Genomic DNA, 17413 nt, shown 5'->3' with positions numbered 1-17413 from the left:
TGCGATACAGGGCAGAAATGACCACACATTCTGTATCGTTGGTTAGAAAAACACGAAAATTAGATAGACCAGGGATGTTAACACCCTCAATCTCTCCGTACCTGTTCAAGTTTAACCCCAAACAGTCGCTCGGTACAAAGCAATAGACACTGCCCTATATATGTGCCGGCCTAAAATAATTCATAGTATCTAAAAATTGGAAATCAAAAATAAACAAACTAATCCAGCCTAACCCAAAACTACTTATGCAAAACAACTTAAATACATTGAATATTTATTATTGTATAAAAATAATCATCACAATAATTGGTTAACAGTGGATGCATTAATTAAAATAATCAAGAATCAATAAATCAAGGGCAATAACCCAAAACAGTAATAAAAAAAGATTCTAATGAAAAAATAGCTGCCTGCTTCAATTTTATAGTCATATCACATGTTGAGTATTGCAGTTCTCAAAAAGATCCTTTACAATTGTTTATATATGGGATATTTTGCTACATCAAACTCTGAACCTTCTTGTGAGGCCGAAGAATTGTCCTGGAGCCAAAGTCTTAACAATTATAAAGAATCATCTTGCTGATTAGTTTCTGAGAAGAAGATTTTTAAAGATTTACTCTTTATTCCTATGTAAAACTTTAACACCCCCCCCCCCCTATGTGGCCTCACCCTACCCCCAGGGGTCATGATCTTCACAACTTTGAATCTACACTACCTGAAGATACTTCCCACAAGTTTCAGCTTTCCTGGCTGATTAGTTTCTGAGAAGAAGATTTTTAAAGATTTACTCTATATATTCCTATGTAAAATTTTAACACCCCCCCCCCCAATGTGGCCTCACCCTACCCCTAGGGATCATGATTTTCACAACTTTGAATCTACACTACCTGAGGATGCTTCCACACAAGTTTCAGCTTTCCTGGCTGATTAGTTTCTGAGAAGAAGATTTTTAAAGATTTACTCTATATATTCCTATGTAAAACTTCGACACTCCATTGTGGCCCCAACCTAACCCCAGGGGTCATGATTTTCACAACTTTGAATCTACACTACCTGAGGATGCTTCCACACAAGTTTCAGCTTTCCTGGCTGATTAGTTTCTGAGAAGAAGATTTTTAAAGATTTACTCTATATATTCCTATGTAAAACTTCGACCCCCCACTGTGGCCCCAACCTACCCCTGGGGGTCATGATTTTCACAACTTTGAATCTACACTACCTGAGGATGCTTCCACAAAAGTTTCAGCTTTCCTGGCTGATTAGTTTCTGAGAAGAAGATTTTTAAAGATTTACTCTATATATTCCTATGTAAAACTTTGACCCCCCATTGTGGCCCCAACCTAACCCCAGGGGTCATGATTTTCACAACTTTGAATCTACACTACCTGAGGATGCTTCCACACAAGTTTCAGCTTTCCTTGCTGATTAGTTTCTGAGAAGAAGATTTTTAAAGATTTACTCTATATATTCCTATGTAAAACTTCGACCCCCCATTGTGGCCCCACCCTACCCCCGGGGGTCATGAATTTCACAACTTTGAATCTACACTACCTAAGGATGCTTCCACACAAGTTTCAGCTTTCCTGGCTTTCTGGTTCTTGAGAAGAAGATTTTTGAAAATTTCTCGAAATTTTTCATTAATTTCTAATTATCTCCCCTTGAAAACGGGTGTGACCCTTAATTTTCACAACTTTGAATCCCCTTTGCCTAAGGATGATTTGTGCCAAGTTTGGTTGAAATTGGCCTAGTAGTTCTTGAGAAGATGTTGAAAATGTGAAAAGTTTACGGACAGACGGACGGACGGACAGACGGACGGACAGACGGACGGACAGACGGACAGACGGACGACAGACAAAATGTGATCAGAATAGCTCACTTGAGCTTTCAGCTCAGGTGAGCTAATAAAAAATATCAATCTACGCCATTAAAATTGTAAAACTGAGTGGTTCTTTTTTTTTGGGGGGGGGGGGGGGGGTAACAAGTTACAGTTTTTTCTCAATTTATGATATTAAAAAAACAAGAGGCCAATTGGCCTTAACGGTCACCTGAGTAGCATATATCCAATACACAAACTTGTCATGGAGTCTCATATATGCATCTAATTAATTAGGTTTCATACTGGAGTAGAAAAATTATAAATTTGTAATGACAACCACATTTAATTCAAAAAGAACTGTGAAACCTATAATTTTGGTGAAAAACTAAAAGATCTGGTCTACAAAATAATGAATTTAGTTTTCCTTTCAGGTGTGTGGGAGTAAAGAAGATAATTTTTTAACGTTATATGCATTAACATCTATACATCCATTTTGGCCCTGCCCTAGAGTCAAAACCCATACCCCAGGGGACATGAAAATTAAAATTTCAGTAGAGGACTTCCTGGTAAACATAATCATTAGTCGTTTTTTTTTATACAGATGTGTGAGAATAGAGAAGAAGATTTTTAAACATTATATGCATTTACACTTTATTGCCATATTGCCCCCCCCCCCCATGTCCTGAACCCCTGACCCAGGGGCCATGAATTTCACAATTTAGGTAAAGGAGATTGTGGATATCATAAACATGTATTCAGTTTTTTGCCCACATGTGTGGGAGTAGAGAAGAAGATTTTCTTAGATTTAATACATGTTTACTATATGGCCATATTGGCCCCACCCTAGAGCATGAACACCTAACAAAGGGGTCATGAATTTCACAATTTTAGTAGAGAGCCTCATGGACATCATAATCATGCATTTAGTTTTTAACGAATATATTTAGGAGTAGAGAAGAAGATTTTCTAAGATTTAATACATTTTTACTATTTGGCCATATCAGCCCCACCCTAGAGCCTGAACCCCTGACCGAGGGGTCGTGAATTTCACAATTAAGGTAGAGGGCTTCATGGACTTCATTAACATGCATTTAGTTTTTAACAAATATATATGGGAGTAGAGAAGAAGATTTTCTAAGATTTAATATATTTTTACTATTTGGCCATATTGGCCCCACCCTAGAGCCTGAACCCCTGACCCAGGGGTCATGAATTTCACAATTTAGGTAGAGGGATCCATGGACATCATAATCATGCATTTAGTATTTAACAAATATATAAGAGAGTAGAGAAGAAGATTTTCTAAGATTTAATACATTTTTACTATATGGCCATATTGGCCCCACCCTAGAGCATGAACACCTAACAAAGGGGTCATGAATTTCACAATTAAGGTAGAGGGCTTCATGGACATCATTATCATGCATTTAGTTTTTAACAAATATATATGATAGTAGAGAAGAAGATTTTCTAAGATTTAATATATTTTTACTATTTGGCCATATTGGCCCCACCCTAGAGCCTGAACCCCTGACCCAGGGGTCATGAATTTCACAATTAAGGTAGAGGGCTTCATGGACATCATAACCATGAATTTAGTTTTTAACAAATATATATGGGAGTAGAGAAGAAGATTTTCTAAGATTTTAATACATTTTTACTATATGGCCATATTGGCCCCACCCTAGAGCCAGAACCCCTGACCCAGGGGCCATAAATTTCACAATTTTGGTAGAGGGCCTCATGGACATCATAACCATGCATTCAGTTTTTTCCTCACATGTGTGGAAGTAGAGAAGAAGATTTTTGAAAATTTGGCTTTTTTTGCATATTTAGCCCCGCCCGTGGCACCCCAGGGGTGGTAGAGCCATAAATTTCACAATTTAGATTCTTCCTACCATAGAGATGCTTCACACCAAAAATGGTAACGATTGGCCTGGTAGTTTCCAAGAAGAAGTTAAAAATGTAAAATTATTCACGCACGACGCACGGCGCACGACGCACAACGCACGACGACGGACGAAGACCAATTGCAATAGGTCACCTGAGTGACTCAGGTGACCTAAAAAGGCAGAAAGATGCGAAATCCGGGAATATTTTGTTGAATTGTATTTGGTTTTTGTCATTATAAACAGACAAACTTCCGGTTGCTTTGCTTCTTCTTCCAATAAAGTGCAGGACTCGTTGGAGTATCATCACACTTCGGCTTGTGCTCGGTGTGACAACAAGTGCATGTATATACAGTACAGGTGAGATTAAAACCGGATAAAAGTTGGTGGTGCTCTAACGTAGACTGCATGCCAGGACCTCCTGTCGGAATTTATCTAGGGAGGTACTGTCCACTGCTCTCTGTGGCAAGTTGTTCCAGATCCTGATACTATCTGGGAGGAAGGAATGCTTATATAATAAGGTCCTAGCTTAGGGAATCAGGAATCTGTTTGTGTGGCCTCTGGCTGTAGTCATCATCGGGTGTAGCTCAGTTGTTGGAATATAGCTACTAGTCCATGCACTATCCTGTACATCATTATAGCTTTGTTCCTGGCTCGACGTTCTTCCAAGGATGTCCACTGGAGAATTTCAAGCATTGATGTTACACTGCTAGTTTGTGAGTAGTTGTTCATCACAAATCGAGCCGATCGTCGTTGTACTGCCTCCAATTTCTGGATGTTAAGGGCTGTGTGTGGGTCCCACACAGTACATGCATACTCCACTAAGGGTCTTACTAGCGTTGTATGCTGCCTTGGTATTACGTGGGCAGTGCTGCAAGTTGCGTTGTATGAAAGCTCTGGTGGAATTTGCTTTCTTCGTGATGTTATCGATGTGTTCGTTCCATCTGAGGTTCTTGTGGATGGTAACCCTGAGGTATTTGGCAGAGTCAACGACTTCTAACTTGTGTCCACGGATGTTGTAAGAGTTGGTCACAGGTTTGCGTTTGTTGGTAATTCTCAGCAGTTGGCATTTGCTGGGGTGGAACTCCATCTGCCAGTCTGTTTCCCACTGTAATAAACTATTGAGATCTTCTTGTAGTTTAACAGTGTCTGTGTTGGTACAGATATTACGATAGAGTACGCAATCATCAGCGAAAAGTCTAACGTTGGAGTGATGGACATATTTTGGGAGGTCATTTATGAAGAGGAGGAACATCAGCGGATCAAGAACGCTCCCTTGAGGGACTCCTGACTGGACGGTGGCATTGTTGGAGCTCTTCCCATCAACTATTACTCGCTAGTTCCTTCCACTGAGGAAGTCCCTAATCCATTGGAGTGTGGACCCTCTTACTCCGTAATACATTGCCTTGTATAGTAATCGCTCGTGGGGGACCTTATCGAAGGCTTTGGAGAAGTCCAAAAGGATAAGGTCTGTCTGTTTTCCGAGATCCATACTCTTGGCTAGGTCCTGGACTGTCAGGATCAATTGGGACTCGCATGATGTTCTTTCGAAATCCATGCTGGGCATCAGTGAGAAGTCCATGTTTTTCCAGATGTTTGGAGATGCTACTTGTAACAGTTCGCAAATAACTGCCAGTATAACCCAAAATACACTGAACATCCACTTTATTGTTGCATGTGTATTTATAAATGGTAAGAAACTGAAAAAATAACAAAACATAATATTACAATACAATCTCTGATAACAAAACAGACAATAGAATCATACAGGATTATGACAGGTACTGGTGACCATACTTTTAAAATTCAAACAAGGTTTCTCTTAGAAATCTAGTAAAGTGAGCAAAATACACAAATTTAGCTATTTATAGATCTCAGTTATCTCCTACACAGTAACTTATGCAGACTAAATAAAATACACACAATATCATGTCACAATCTAGCAATACACATTTTTTACCTATGTATGAAAAATACTCACCTAATCTAGCATATGTTTACAAAAAGTTTACACGTGTAAGACGTAGAAATAAGTCTCGAGAATAAAGTTATTATACTTAGAATGAGATAAGAGTGCAATTTGTTCAGTTACGTATCAAGACTAAAATCGTTTCGAGTTTCCTCTACACACTATGTAAACAATAATACTATCTTTTTGCATGTATAAAGTAGTGAATAATCAATTTACACAAATTCTAATGAAGAAAACATTATGAAAAACACTTACGCTGTGCGGGACATATATGACTGTAACAGTACTAATAGATATAGATAGGACGAGAGAGATGTATGTGTGCTCGGGAGCACATGGTTCAACGTACATACAACGTTCCTTTACGACATGACTAAATATCAAGACCGGACAAATTTGGAAACAATAAAAATTACTCCGGAGACGGAACACTCCCCGTCTGATATCAGTTTGATATCACCTTTAAATGAACAGATGTAAAAAAGGAATTACACTTGGTAATAAGAAATCTACCCAACATCTCTTACAATAGGCTGTTACCGGCATCAGGCACAATACAAACAATGCATGTACATAATAAACAATCACTACTCAGACAAAAGGTAAACAACATCATTAACAGATCTTGTAAACACTTTTCTGTCTTGTCCTGTGCGAACGTCTACTTTGCGGATTTTGCCGTCGTCACTTGCATAGGCTCTTACAATGATCCCGACTGGCCAATCATTCCGGTGTAGTGCTTTGTCTCGCAGGAGAACCACATCGCCTTCCTTGAGATTTTCACGGTCCTGTTGCCATTTTCTGCGACACTGTAGAGTAGGAAGGTATTCATTTTTCCAGCGTACCCAGAATTGGTCAGCAAGGTACTGGATACACTTCCACTGTTTCTTGTACAGATCCCTAGGACAGAAACTGTCTAACTGGAAGCACTGTACGGATTGATTGGTTTTCATTGTAAGGAGAGTTGCTGGTGTCAGTGGCATTGGTAGCTCTGGATCGGGTGACACTGGCACCAAGGGTCTCGAATTCATGACTGACATTACTTCCGCCATCAGTGTGGTGAGCACCTCGTGGGTCAAACGTTTAACATCCAGGAGAAGAGAATCCAGAATTCGACGTGCTACACCGATCATCCTCTCCCACACTCCACCCATGTGGGAGGAGTGGGGAGGATTGAATATCCAGTTGATACCATTCTCTGTTAGGTATTCCTTGATTGGTCGGTCTTCTGTACTTATCACCATGGCATTCAAATCCTTGACGGATCCGACGAAATTAGTTCCGCAGTCCGATCTGATCAACTTCACCTCACCTCTGACAGCACAGAAACGTCTCAAGGCATTTATGAAGCATGAGGATGTCATTTCTTCTAGAACCTCAATGTGGACGGCACGTATAACAAGACAAGTGATCATCAGTGCCCATCTCTTGGAGTTAACTTCTCCACCACGCGTTTTCCTCGTAGATATTGTCCAGGGCCCGAACACATCAATGCCAATATAAGAGAAAGGCGGTGCAACTTCAAGTCTTTCTGCAGGTAAGTCTGCCATCCTTTGTTCTTCTTGACGACCACGCAGCTTACGACACTTAACACAGTTATGTATGAATGAGGTAATTATCCGTTTGGCACCAATCAACCAGAAGCCTGCATTTCGGATTGAACCCTCAGTAATCTGACGACCCTGGTGATAGACTTTTTCGTGATAATGTCGTATAATTAGGGTAGTAACGTGGTGTTTAGGAATGATGACTGGATTTATCTGTGCTGAGTCCAACTTGGCATTTCTTAGACGACCTCCAACACGTAGTAGTCCTAGATCATCTAGGTATGGAGATAGCGTAAGTATGTTGCTGTGCTTTGGGAGTGGCAATCCAGATCGCAAAGCCGTCATTTCCTTGGGAAATGCTTCCTCTTGAAGAGTCTTGATAATGAAGGTTTCAGACTCATTCTCAGAAACTCGAGTAGGTTTGCAGTCTGTTGTTCTGAATCTCGCAAGCTCCTTGAGAATACGTACTGCTCTCTTCAAACTTCTCCAAGTGGAAAACCTCTCAAAATGGTGACTTCCGAGTGTCGCCTCTGATTCAACAGCAGTTTTCGATGACCTAACTTCCTTGTCATCTCCTGGTGACACAAGCGGAAATGAAGTTTTCTCATCTGTGTGCTCTAGGAAGTTTTCTGGGGGTCCATTTAACCACAGGCTGGTTTGCAAGTTCACTGCAGGTATAGAGCGTGTAGCATCATCTGCCGGGTTAAGATTTGTCGGTATATAGTTCCATTGACTAGGGTGTGTAAGACGTCTGATACTGTCGACACGATTCCTGACATAAACGTAGAATCTCTTAGTTTCATTATTTATGTAGCCAAGCACTACTTTACTGTCTGTAAAAAATGTCACTTTCCGTAGTTCAAATTCAAGTTCATCAAGAATGGTCTCGTAGATTTCAACACCCAAAACGGCAGCGCACAGTTCCAATCTCGGAATAGTGTGGCCGTGTTTCGGAGCTACTTTAGCTTTCCCCATCACAAATCCTAATTGTGAGTTGCCGTCTTCATCTAAGGTCCTGAGGTACGCCACTGCCGCAATGGCTTTCTCTGACGCGTCGGTAAACACATATAAGTCCTTAGGACATCCTTTCCCTGAAAGGGAGTTGTAAGTGCGTGGAATGTTTACGCCTCCTAAGGCACTAAGGGTTTCTTTCCAAGAATCGAATTTAGACCGGAAATCATCTGGCAGTGGTTGATCCCACTCCACTGGCTCCACCATTGCTTCACGTAGCAGTAATTTACCACCAATAGTCACGGGCGTCGCGAATCCCAAAGGGTCATATAGTCCATTCACAACAGAGAGAACACCCCTTCTGGTATAGGGTTTCTCTTCCACATGGACACGGAAGGTAAAGCTATCAATACGAAGGTCCCAGCACACTCCTAAGCTCCGTTGTAATGGAAGATCATCATGACTGAAGTCAAGATCCCGGAGGTCCTTGGCTAAATCTTCCTTATCGAAAGCTGACAGAACTTCACTCGAATTTGAGCAAATCTTGTGCAGCCGCAAGTTGCCTTCTGTTCTTAGTGCTTCTTGTGTTCGCTTCAGGAGACTTATGGCTTCCTTCGGAGAGGAGAGAGAGGTTAAGGCATCATCGACATAAAAATTCTTCTCGACAAACTTGCGAACGTCATGCCCATACTGGTTTTCAGCAATTTCTGCTGTTCTTCTCAAACCGTACGTTGCTACAGCAGGACTCGGACTGTTTCCAAACACATGGACGCACATTCTGAACTCTATAATCTCTTTCTCAACGTCGTTGTCTCTATGCCACAGAAACCTCAAATAATCTCTATGCTGCTCCTTGACTTTAAAACAGTAAAACATCCTCTGGATGTCCGCCATAACTGCTATAGGTTGCTGTCTGAAGCGTAGCAGAACTCCCAATAGGCCATTGGCAAGATCAGGTCCTGACATTAGAACATCATTCAGAGAGATGTTTCCATATTTCGCAGAGGAGTCAAATACACCTCTTATCTGCTCAGGTTTTTGGGGGTGGTACACACCAAATAAGGGTAGATACCAACATTCCTGATCCTTTGCTAGACCTGGAGCAGGTTCCGCATGTCCTTCGCTGAAAATCTTTTCCATGAACTCTGTGAAATGTTGTTTCTTAGTAGGGTTCTTACGAAGACTGTCCGTCAACATCTTCGCTCGTTTCAAGGCTTGTGGTCGATTGTTTGGCAATCGTGGCCTCTGTTTCTTAAAAGGAAGAGGGGCTGTCCAGCTTCCCTCGCAGTCCTTTTCTAATTCTTTGTCCATAAGACTAAGGAATTCTGTATCTTCAATGGATAATGCTATCTTATCGTCATTTTTCGTTTTCACGAAGATGTCACGATTGTTGTGAACTTCGTTGTCTCTGAATATCTCTTTGGTTTCAAAGACATTTTCACATGGCTCAAACATGGATGGTCTGCCATTTCCAAGGGTGTGGATCTTGTTCACATTCACTATTTCTGGTTTGTGAGTTCTGTTGAGGCAACTCTCACCTACTATCACCCACCCCAGACGAAGACGTTGGGCATATGGAGTTGCTCTTGGTCCGAGTCGTTGCTCGAGGACATGGTGGGCATCTAACAGATCTCGACCAATCAGTAGTAGTATATCAGCTTCCTCATCAAGGGCGGGTATATGCTGTGCTATACCCCGTAGGTGAGGGTAGGACATGGCCACTTCTGGTGTTGGAATCTCAGTAATTATATTAGGTATCCCGTCACATTCCATGACTGTTGGAAGCTTCAGTCTGACGGTTCCATCTAAGGATTCCACCACTAAACCAGTTGCACGTCGTCCCTGTGAAGGTATCGATCCACTGCAAGATGTCAGAATGTATTCTGCCAACTGACCACGAACTCCTAGTAGGTCCAGTAAATGCGATTTCCCAAGGGATCGATTGCTTTGGTCATCTATGACGGCATAGAGTTTAACAGCAACATCAGGCTGACCATCTCGATACACGCGGACTAGAACAGTTTTTGAACAGGACTTGCCGTAGTATCGTGCATCTCCGCAAACTTGAGTACACTTGGATTCAATGTCAGGCTTTGAATTCCCAAGGGTGACCTCCCCGCCATAGGCCGATGAGGGTTTCATAGTCAACGGTGGCAATGGAGGGTGTAAGGCTGTGGGATGTGTTGCACTGTCACACTCTGTACATTTAATGTCCCTCTTACACAACCTTCTAACGTGGCTTGTGGTCTCACAACATTTGAAACATATGTTATTGTCTTTCACAAACGCTCTTCTCTCCTCCAAGGGTTTTGCTCGGAAGGTGCGACATTGGTTTAGCGAATGTTTAACGTGATGGATAGGACACTCAACAGTATCTTTGTTAGTTTCACCAAATGTCTTCTTTGTAGCTATGTTAATGTTCTTGGTGCGGTGAATCACTTTCTCAGTTGCCGCATAAGAATTGGTCTCGTACTGAAAACTAGGATCATTTTTCACACGACTAATGTCTCTCACAAATTCTACAAACACTGAGAACGGTGGAAATGATACGCTGTGTTTTTTCTTAAAGTTCACAGCATGAGTTGTCCACTTCTCTTGAAGGGCATGTGGAAGTTTGTTTACGATTGGCAGGATTCCTGAAGATGTGTCGAAGTACGCGAGCAGAGTGGAATATTCAACGTTGTCCTTGACTGCCTCTATTTCTGACAAAATGTCGCTCAGCTCAAAAAGCTTTCTGTAATCTTTGTTGGTGAGTTTCGGTACATTAGCGAGTTTCTGCTTGAGGGCGAACTCCACCATCTCTGGAGACCCATATCTGTCATTTAAACGTTCCCAGATCCTTGATAATCCCAATCCAGGGTTGCTGAAATTTGCTATCTTGATGTTGTTTGCCTGCTTAGACGACTCAGGGCCTAAATACTTGATTAGCAAGTCTACTTCTTCTTCTGTTGAAACACTTAACTCCCGCACGACACTTTGGAATGTAGCCTTCCACGCTGCAAACGATTCTGGCTTGTCGTCATAGTTTTTTAGGCGAGACATCAGTAGTTCCTTTTTCAGTAGAAACTTTGAGAATTCTGAAAACTGAGTGTACACTGTTCCAGACTGGTGGTTGGACTGTGGTTTGAACTCTGATATGAGGGGATTAAGTGTTCTTGATGAGGTAGATTCTTGTAGTGGAGGGTTATTGGATTTAGGTAGTCCAACTTCAGATACAGCATTGGCATGAAGAGGTAGTGTTTCAGGTAACTGATGAAAGTCCGTACGGTTAGGATTGTCCTCCCGTACTGTATTAAAGTCCAATACTCTCCGAGTCTCCAAGAACTGACCTCTGCTTGTAAAGTCGTGATGTCTTTCAGTGTCGGATAAGGCGTCGAACAAAGATCCTTGATCTTCTTCTTGGAAAACATGTAACTCTGCCTCTGCTGTAGCTGCTTCTTTCTTGACAGATAGGAGTTGTAAATCTGCTTCAAATTCAGCCTTTGATCTCTCCATGTTAGCTTTCTCTTTTTTCTCCTGCTCCTCGAGCTGAGCCATCTTCTTTAACACGAGGTTCTCTTCTTCCGCGTACTTTAGCCTGATCTTTGCTGCTTGGGCTTTTGCTCGTTGGGCGGCTACGGCAGTGTCCATGCGTGATCCAGTTGACCAGGGTCTGTGCGAAAACACTGAGGCGGTTTCCAATTTCTCTCCTTTTAAATGGCTGATTTGTTGAAACGCTTCTTCTAGTGTGTTAGTCTTTTCATCAAAAGTTGTTGTTAACTTTGCCAAACACTCTTGGCTTTCAGTTGTCTTTGTTCTGTTGAGATATCTAACAAAGTCATCCTTAATCAAAGTTAGTTTTGCGTGACCTTGCTCAAGTTCATCTTCAAACTGGCACAACACAGAATATCTTGCACTGTTGTCTATGGTGCTGATAATCAGTTCAATGTTCTTCCATTGTTCATTTAATCTGTTTAGGTATTTGTCTACCGAAGACTCGTACATACTTTGTCCCTTCTCAGTTAAGGGTCTGTCTGTCCGCAGATCTTTATCCATATCTGTTGAAGCCATCATGAAGTCGCCGTAGCTTTCTTACTGTAACAGTTCGCAAATAACTGCCAGTATAACCCAAAATACACTGAACATCCACTTTATTGTTGCATGTGTATTTATAAATGGTAAGAAACTGAAAAAATAACAAAACATAATATTACAATACAATCTCTGATAACAAAACAGACAATAGAATCATACAGGATTATGACAGGTACTGGTGACCATACTTTTAAAATTCAAACAAGGTTTCTCTTAGAAATCTAGTAAAGTGAGCAAAATACACAAATTTAGCTATTTATAGATCTCAGTTATCTCCTACACAGTAACTTATGCAGACTAAATAAAATACACACAATATCATGTCACAATCTAGCAATACACATTTTTTACCTATGTATGAAAAATACTCACCTAATCTAGCATATGTTTACAAAAAGTTTACACGTGTAAGACGTAGAAATAAGTCTCGAGAATAAAGTTATTATACTTAGAATGAGATAAGAGTGCAATTTGTTCAGTTACGTATCAAGACTAAAATCGTTTCGAGTTTCCTCTACACACTATGTAAACAATAATACTATCTTTTTGCATGTATAAAGTAGTGAATAATCAATTTACACAAATTCTAATGAAGAAAACATTATGAAAAACACTTACGCTGTGCGGGACATATATGACTGTAACAGTACTAATAGATATAGATAGGACGAGAGAGATGTATGTGTGCTCGGGAGCACATGGTTCAACGTACATACAACGTTCCTTTACGACATGACTAAATATCAAGACCGGACAAATTTGGAAACAATAAAAATTACTCCGGAGACGGAACACTACTGCATATTATGTGCTCTAGGATCTTGCATGTGACTACTGTGAGAGAAACAGGTCTGTAGTTGGCAGCTTTACACTTTTCTCCTTTTTTAAAGATTGGAACTACGTTTGCCTCTTTCCAGTCTGATGGTAATTTTCCTTATGGAGGCCTGAAAGAATGTTGTAAAAATTGGAGCTAGATTAACTGCTTGTTCTTTAATAAGTCGAGTTGGTATTTCATCTGGGCCACTTGCTTTATGGATGTTTAAGTTACGTAGCAGTTTACACACTCCGTTCTCTGTCACTGTGATGTTATCCATGGCAGGGTGTGGACTTGGCCCTTTATCTGGAATGGTACTCACATCTTCATCACTGTTAAAGACTGAGGAGAACTGTTGGTTTAAGATGTTTGCTTTGGACTTCCCGTCTGAGTAAGTTTAGCCATCTGTGTCTCTGAGTGGAGCAACTCCTGTTTAACATCGTTTGCTCTTTATGAAGCTCCAGAATCGCTTTGGGTTGTTTGTTAGCTCAGGGCTGATCATGTCCTCGATGTAGTTCTTATAGGCTGTTTTAGGCGTTGGTATCTTTTGATGTCGGCCTTATTGTTGGTGTTACGTGCTTTGATGAAGCTCCTTTTCTTTCGTCTTGATAATCTCTTAATATCTCTCGTTATCCATGCCTGGTGAAATCTGGTTGACGAGAGTTTTGATGGTACACTATCCTCTAAGATATTTAGTAGGTTCTTTTTAATGAAATCCCACATTTCCTGGATAGGGCTCATTGGGTGGAATATTGAGTGGAAATTGGTGTTCATGCTTCTCGTCAGTTCTTCCAGTTTGGTGTTATCCGCCTTTTTCCACAAGTATATTTTGCGCTGGGTAGGCTTGTTTATCTTTGTTGTGATGTCTGTGTCTATGTAGACAATATCATGAACACTGATTCCTGGTAGAGGCTCGCATCTATTGACCAATGATGGTCTATTGGTCAGGAACAAGTCTAAAACATGATCTTTTCTAGTTGGAAACGAGACTATTTGTTCCAGATGGTTGTCATGAATTAAGTCCAGGAATTTCATATTCACCGATGTTGGGTAGTGATAGTTGTCTACAGTCTGTGTTGTCCATTGGATGTCTGGTAGGTTGATGTCACCGCCTATCCAGAAGACAGCTCCTTTATATTTCTTCTTCAGTTTGTCCACTTGTTGCTTTAGGTCCTCCATGTACGCCAAATCACTGCTGGGTGGACGATACATACTACCAACTATCAGTGATTTGTTGTTATGTAGTGAAATTTTCACAAAAATGGATTCTGTATCATTTTCGTTGTCTGGATTCACTTATTCACTGATGTAGTCGGACCTTACAGCAACCAGCACACCTCCATAACCATCCCTCCTGTCTTTTCTGTAGACATTGAATCCGTCTGGGAAGATCTCAGAGCTGCAAATGTCTTTTCGCAGCCAGGTTTCGGTGCCAATAATGATATTTGGGTTTGATGAATCAATGAGGTTACCAATTTCAGCTTTTTTATTCTTTACACTCTGACAGTTGGTGATGAGGATTTTAGTGTTCTTCGGTTTTAACTTTTTGTTCAAAAGTGGTTCTTTATTGTTTTGTTTCAGCGGTGAAGATGCAGCAGCTGGAGGCCCGGGACTCAAGGAGATGTTGGAATCTGATAGATGCTCAAAGATATTGGATGAAGAGTTTATAACAAATGAATCAAAAAGTGAGGTAGAGAAGTTTGGCATTCCACATGCTGTGCATTGCCAAGATATACTAGATGATGCTAATGCATTATACATGTACGTTGACATGTGGAGACACTCCACGTGATACCACTTACCGCAGTCATCGCATGCAACTCTTCTGTCTTTCCATGTCACTGCCCTTGTACACACCTGACATGGGTACTTAGGTGTTCTTGGACCAGGGTTGGATTCAATATCAGATGAGATTGTCAGCATTAACAGGGCTAGGTATATGAGAGTGTGTTGAGTGCGATCTTTCACAAATTGAATACAGTTCAAATTTCTGTGTCTGATCATGAGTTTGATACTTAGTTCTAAAGGATCAAATGATTTACTTTCATTTACACTTGATGTTTCATGGTTAATTGACCTGTTCCACAATATACAGGACAGTAGCTGCAATAATGTAGCCCTCTCCGATTTTTTATATCTGATGTTTACTGGAGAGGGCTACAATTCCACAGGATCTCCGTAATGGTGCAAAATTAATTTTTTAATGCGGCTGACTTCGGTCTAAAAAGATCGATTTTATATTTGACTTCCTTTAGATAAAATGATTTTTTAATTCAGGTTGAACAAATTAACCGTATATAAACCAAACCAGATAAAACACATCAGCATGTTTACCAGTCGTCTTTTGCCATGACAGTTCTCGCGTGAGTTTAAGGGTAGCAAGTCGTTTCGGCCTTTTCTACGCTCGGCCCTAGCGAGATTCGGCCCTAGCGAGATTCGGCATTAGATACCTAGTCGTTTCGGCCTGACTTATTAATTACTGTTGTTTTAATAAATTTGTCACAGTAATTTCTGTGTTGATGTTTTTGGAAATGGTGTGTGTCCCCTATCTTCGACATCAAAGTTTCCGTCAATTAAGATAATAAATCGACCATTTACCAAAGGGTACAAATTTAATGATGAGATTATAATAAGGCAGATCAGAGTCAACAGAGTTCGAAAATATAAAGGATGAATTTCGGAGATAGTAATTTCAACACCCCCTCCATTTTCCTACAATGTAGTTTCGAATACGTTTTCTAGTATCGAATCAAGCGCCCTCTATCACTTCTGACCGAAAATTTTGGGGCGGATTAATTTCAAAATTGCACTAGAGGTACATGTCAATAGACTTATTAATGAAGAAGGAAAAATAAGTGTGGAAATATGTCATTTAAACAAATAATATGATCGTTATTTTTATCGTACCGTTTTCCCGTCAAATTGAAACTGGACTTGAACAGTTTTCATTTTGCGTTACTTTATGAAATTGAATTTTCATGAAAAAACTTTATAATAGTAATTAATGATAAGTAGTTGCCATTTGCCTTTGTTTTTCCCGTATATCTATCAATATATCCAGCCAAATAATACTTCTGTCGCAATGAACCGAAACTAGGAAAACTACACGTGGTTCTTTCTGAAGTCGTAATTTCATTAAAATCTCAATTATTTTTTGATATGATGCATAATATTATTAAATGGATTACAATTACTAATTATCCACTAAAAAGGGTTCAATAACAAACTTATTCTCATAGTTAGGTTTAATTGTTTTCACACTTTCGTTTTTTTCTGGCTTGCACTTCCGGCAGTTCATATCTGGGTCACCTTTTTAATTTGTAAATAATACGGTAAATAATCATGCAAGTGTCAAACAACTCCACACACCGATAGAATATTTATTTCTGTATTATAATTAAATAGCTTGGATTATTTTTAAAAATCTTAACTGCATTTTTCACCAATAATTTTTCTAAAAATTATTCGATACTGGCAAATATTCGTTACCGGTAAAACGACTGTAAATGATGAGACGATAATTGGCGTCAGTGTCATAATTCAAATAAAAAAGTTTTTGATTGACTTAATTCTCATTTGATTATTTACCTGGATTTAGAGAGTTGTCTACATTATAATTATTTAACCTACTATACTTTTTTATTTATGAAAATTCCGAAAAATAAATATTCAAACACTAAATAGAGTTCCAAAAATTGGCTAAGAATGTCTAAGAGTATTTCAACGATTTATCAATACTTTCTAAATACAAATTAGAATGTCTAAGAGTAATAAGTATTCAAACACTTATTAATACACAAATAATTAAACTCAGGCCGAAACGACTAAGGGTCAAACTACTTGGGGCCGAACCTACTAGGGTCCGAATTTATCAAGGACCGAATGAGGGAAAGGCCAAAACGACTAGAAATCATTTTATGGGATGTACGCTTTGAGTTTTGATGGGCTTGATAACGTGAATGTCAGTGTAAATAATCGATCTTACCTCGTTATATCACTAAAACATAATTTAAAGGAAAGTCAAAAACGTAATTTATTTATTTCAATAAAGTGGTGTAAATTATCACATGTGGTCATGCTGTTTTGAAAATAGAATACGTAATTAAGGTGGCTCTATACACCACTTTTTGATGACACAGTACGCAAAAAAAGTAAATCTGGAAGAATGCAATTCCGGTACTGGCTGATTTAAACTGAGGCGAATTATATGGGGACCGCTCTTTTGAAAATTTGTTAAATGAATAAATTTAATTTAATTGGAAAATTCATTACTTCACAAGTAATGTGGTATGTGACACCTTCACGTTGTGTCGTATTATTTATCGAAGTAAACAATAAAATAAACTATAG

At 39.8% G+C, this 17413-nt stretch overlaps 1 protein-coding gene across 1 annotated transcript; it reads right to left on the bottom strand.

Moving 5' to 3' along the window:
* Positions 1-5315: 5315 nt before the first annotated feature.
* Positions 5316-13034, bottom strand: LOC128192817 (uncharacterized). The gene is made up of 2 exons (XM_052865802.1): positions 12868-13034; positions 5316-12340 (listed from the first exon to the last, which is right to left on the bottom strand). The coding sequence occupies exon 2, from the start codon at positions 12226-12228 to the stop codon at positions 6265-6267; it is 5964 nt and encodes a 1987-aa protein (XP_052721762.1). The 5' UTR covers positions 12229-12340; positions 12868-13034; the 3' UTR covers positions 5316-6264.
* Positions 13035-17413: the final 4379 nt, after the last annotated feature.

Source organism: Crassostrea angulata, chromosome 7, assembly GCF_025612915.1.
Source record: "Crassostrea angulata isolate pt1a10 chromosome 7, ASM2561291v2, whole genome shotgun sequence".
Classification (NCBI taxonomy): domain Eukaryota; kingdom Metazoa; phylum Mollusca; class Bivalvia; order Ostreida; family Ostreidae; genus Magallana; species Magallana angulata.
This window is presented reverse-complemented; position numbering and strand designations above follow the sequence as displayed.

Excerpts from the sequence above, each read along its gene's own strand:
- LOC128192817 (XM_052865802.1), bottom strand. The coding sequence starts at position 12,228 with ATGATGGCTTCAACAGATATGGATAAAGATCTGCGGACAGACAGACCC.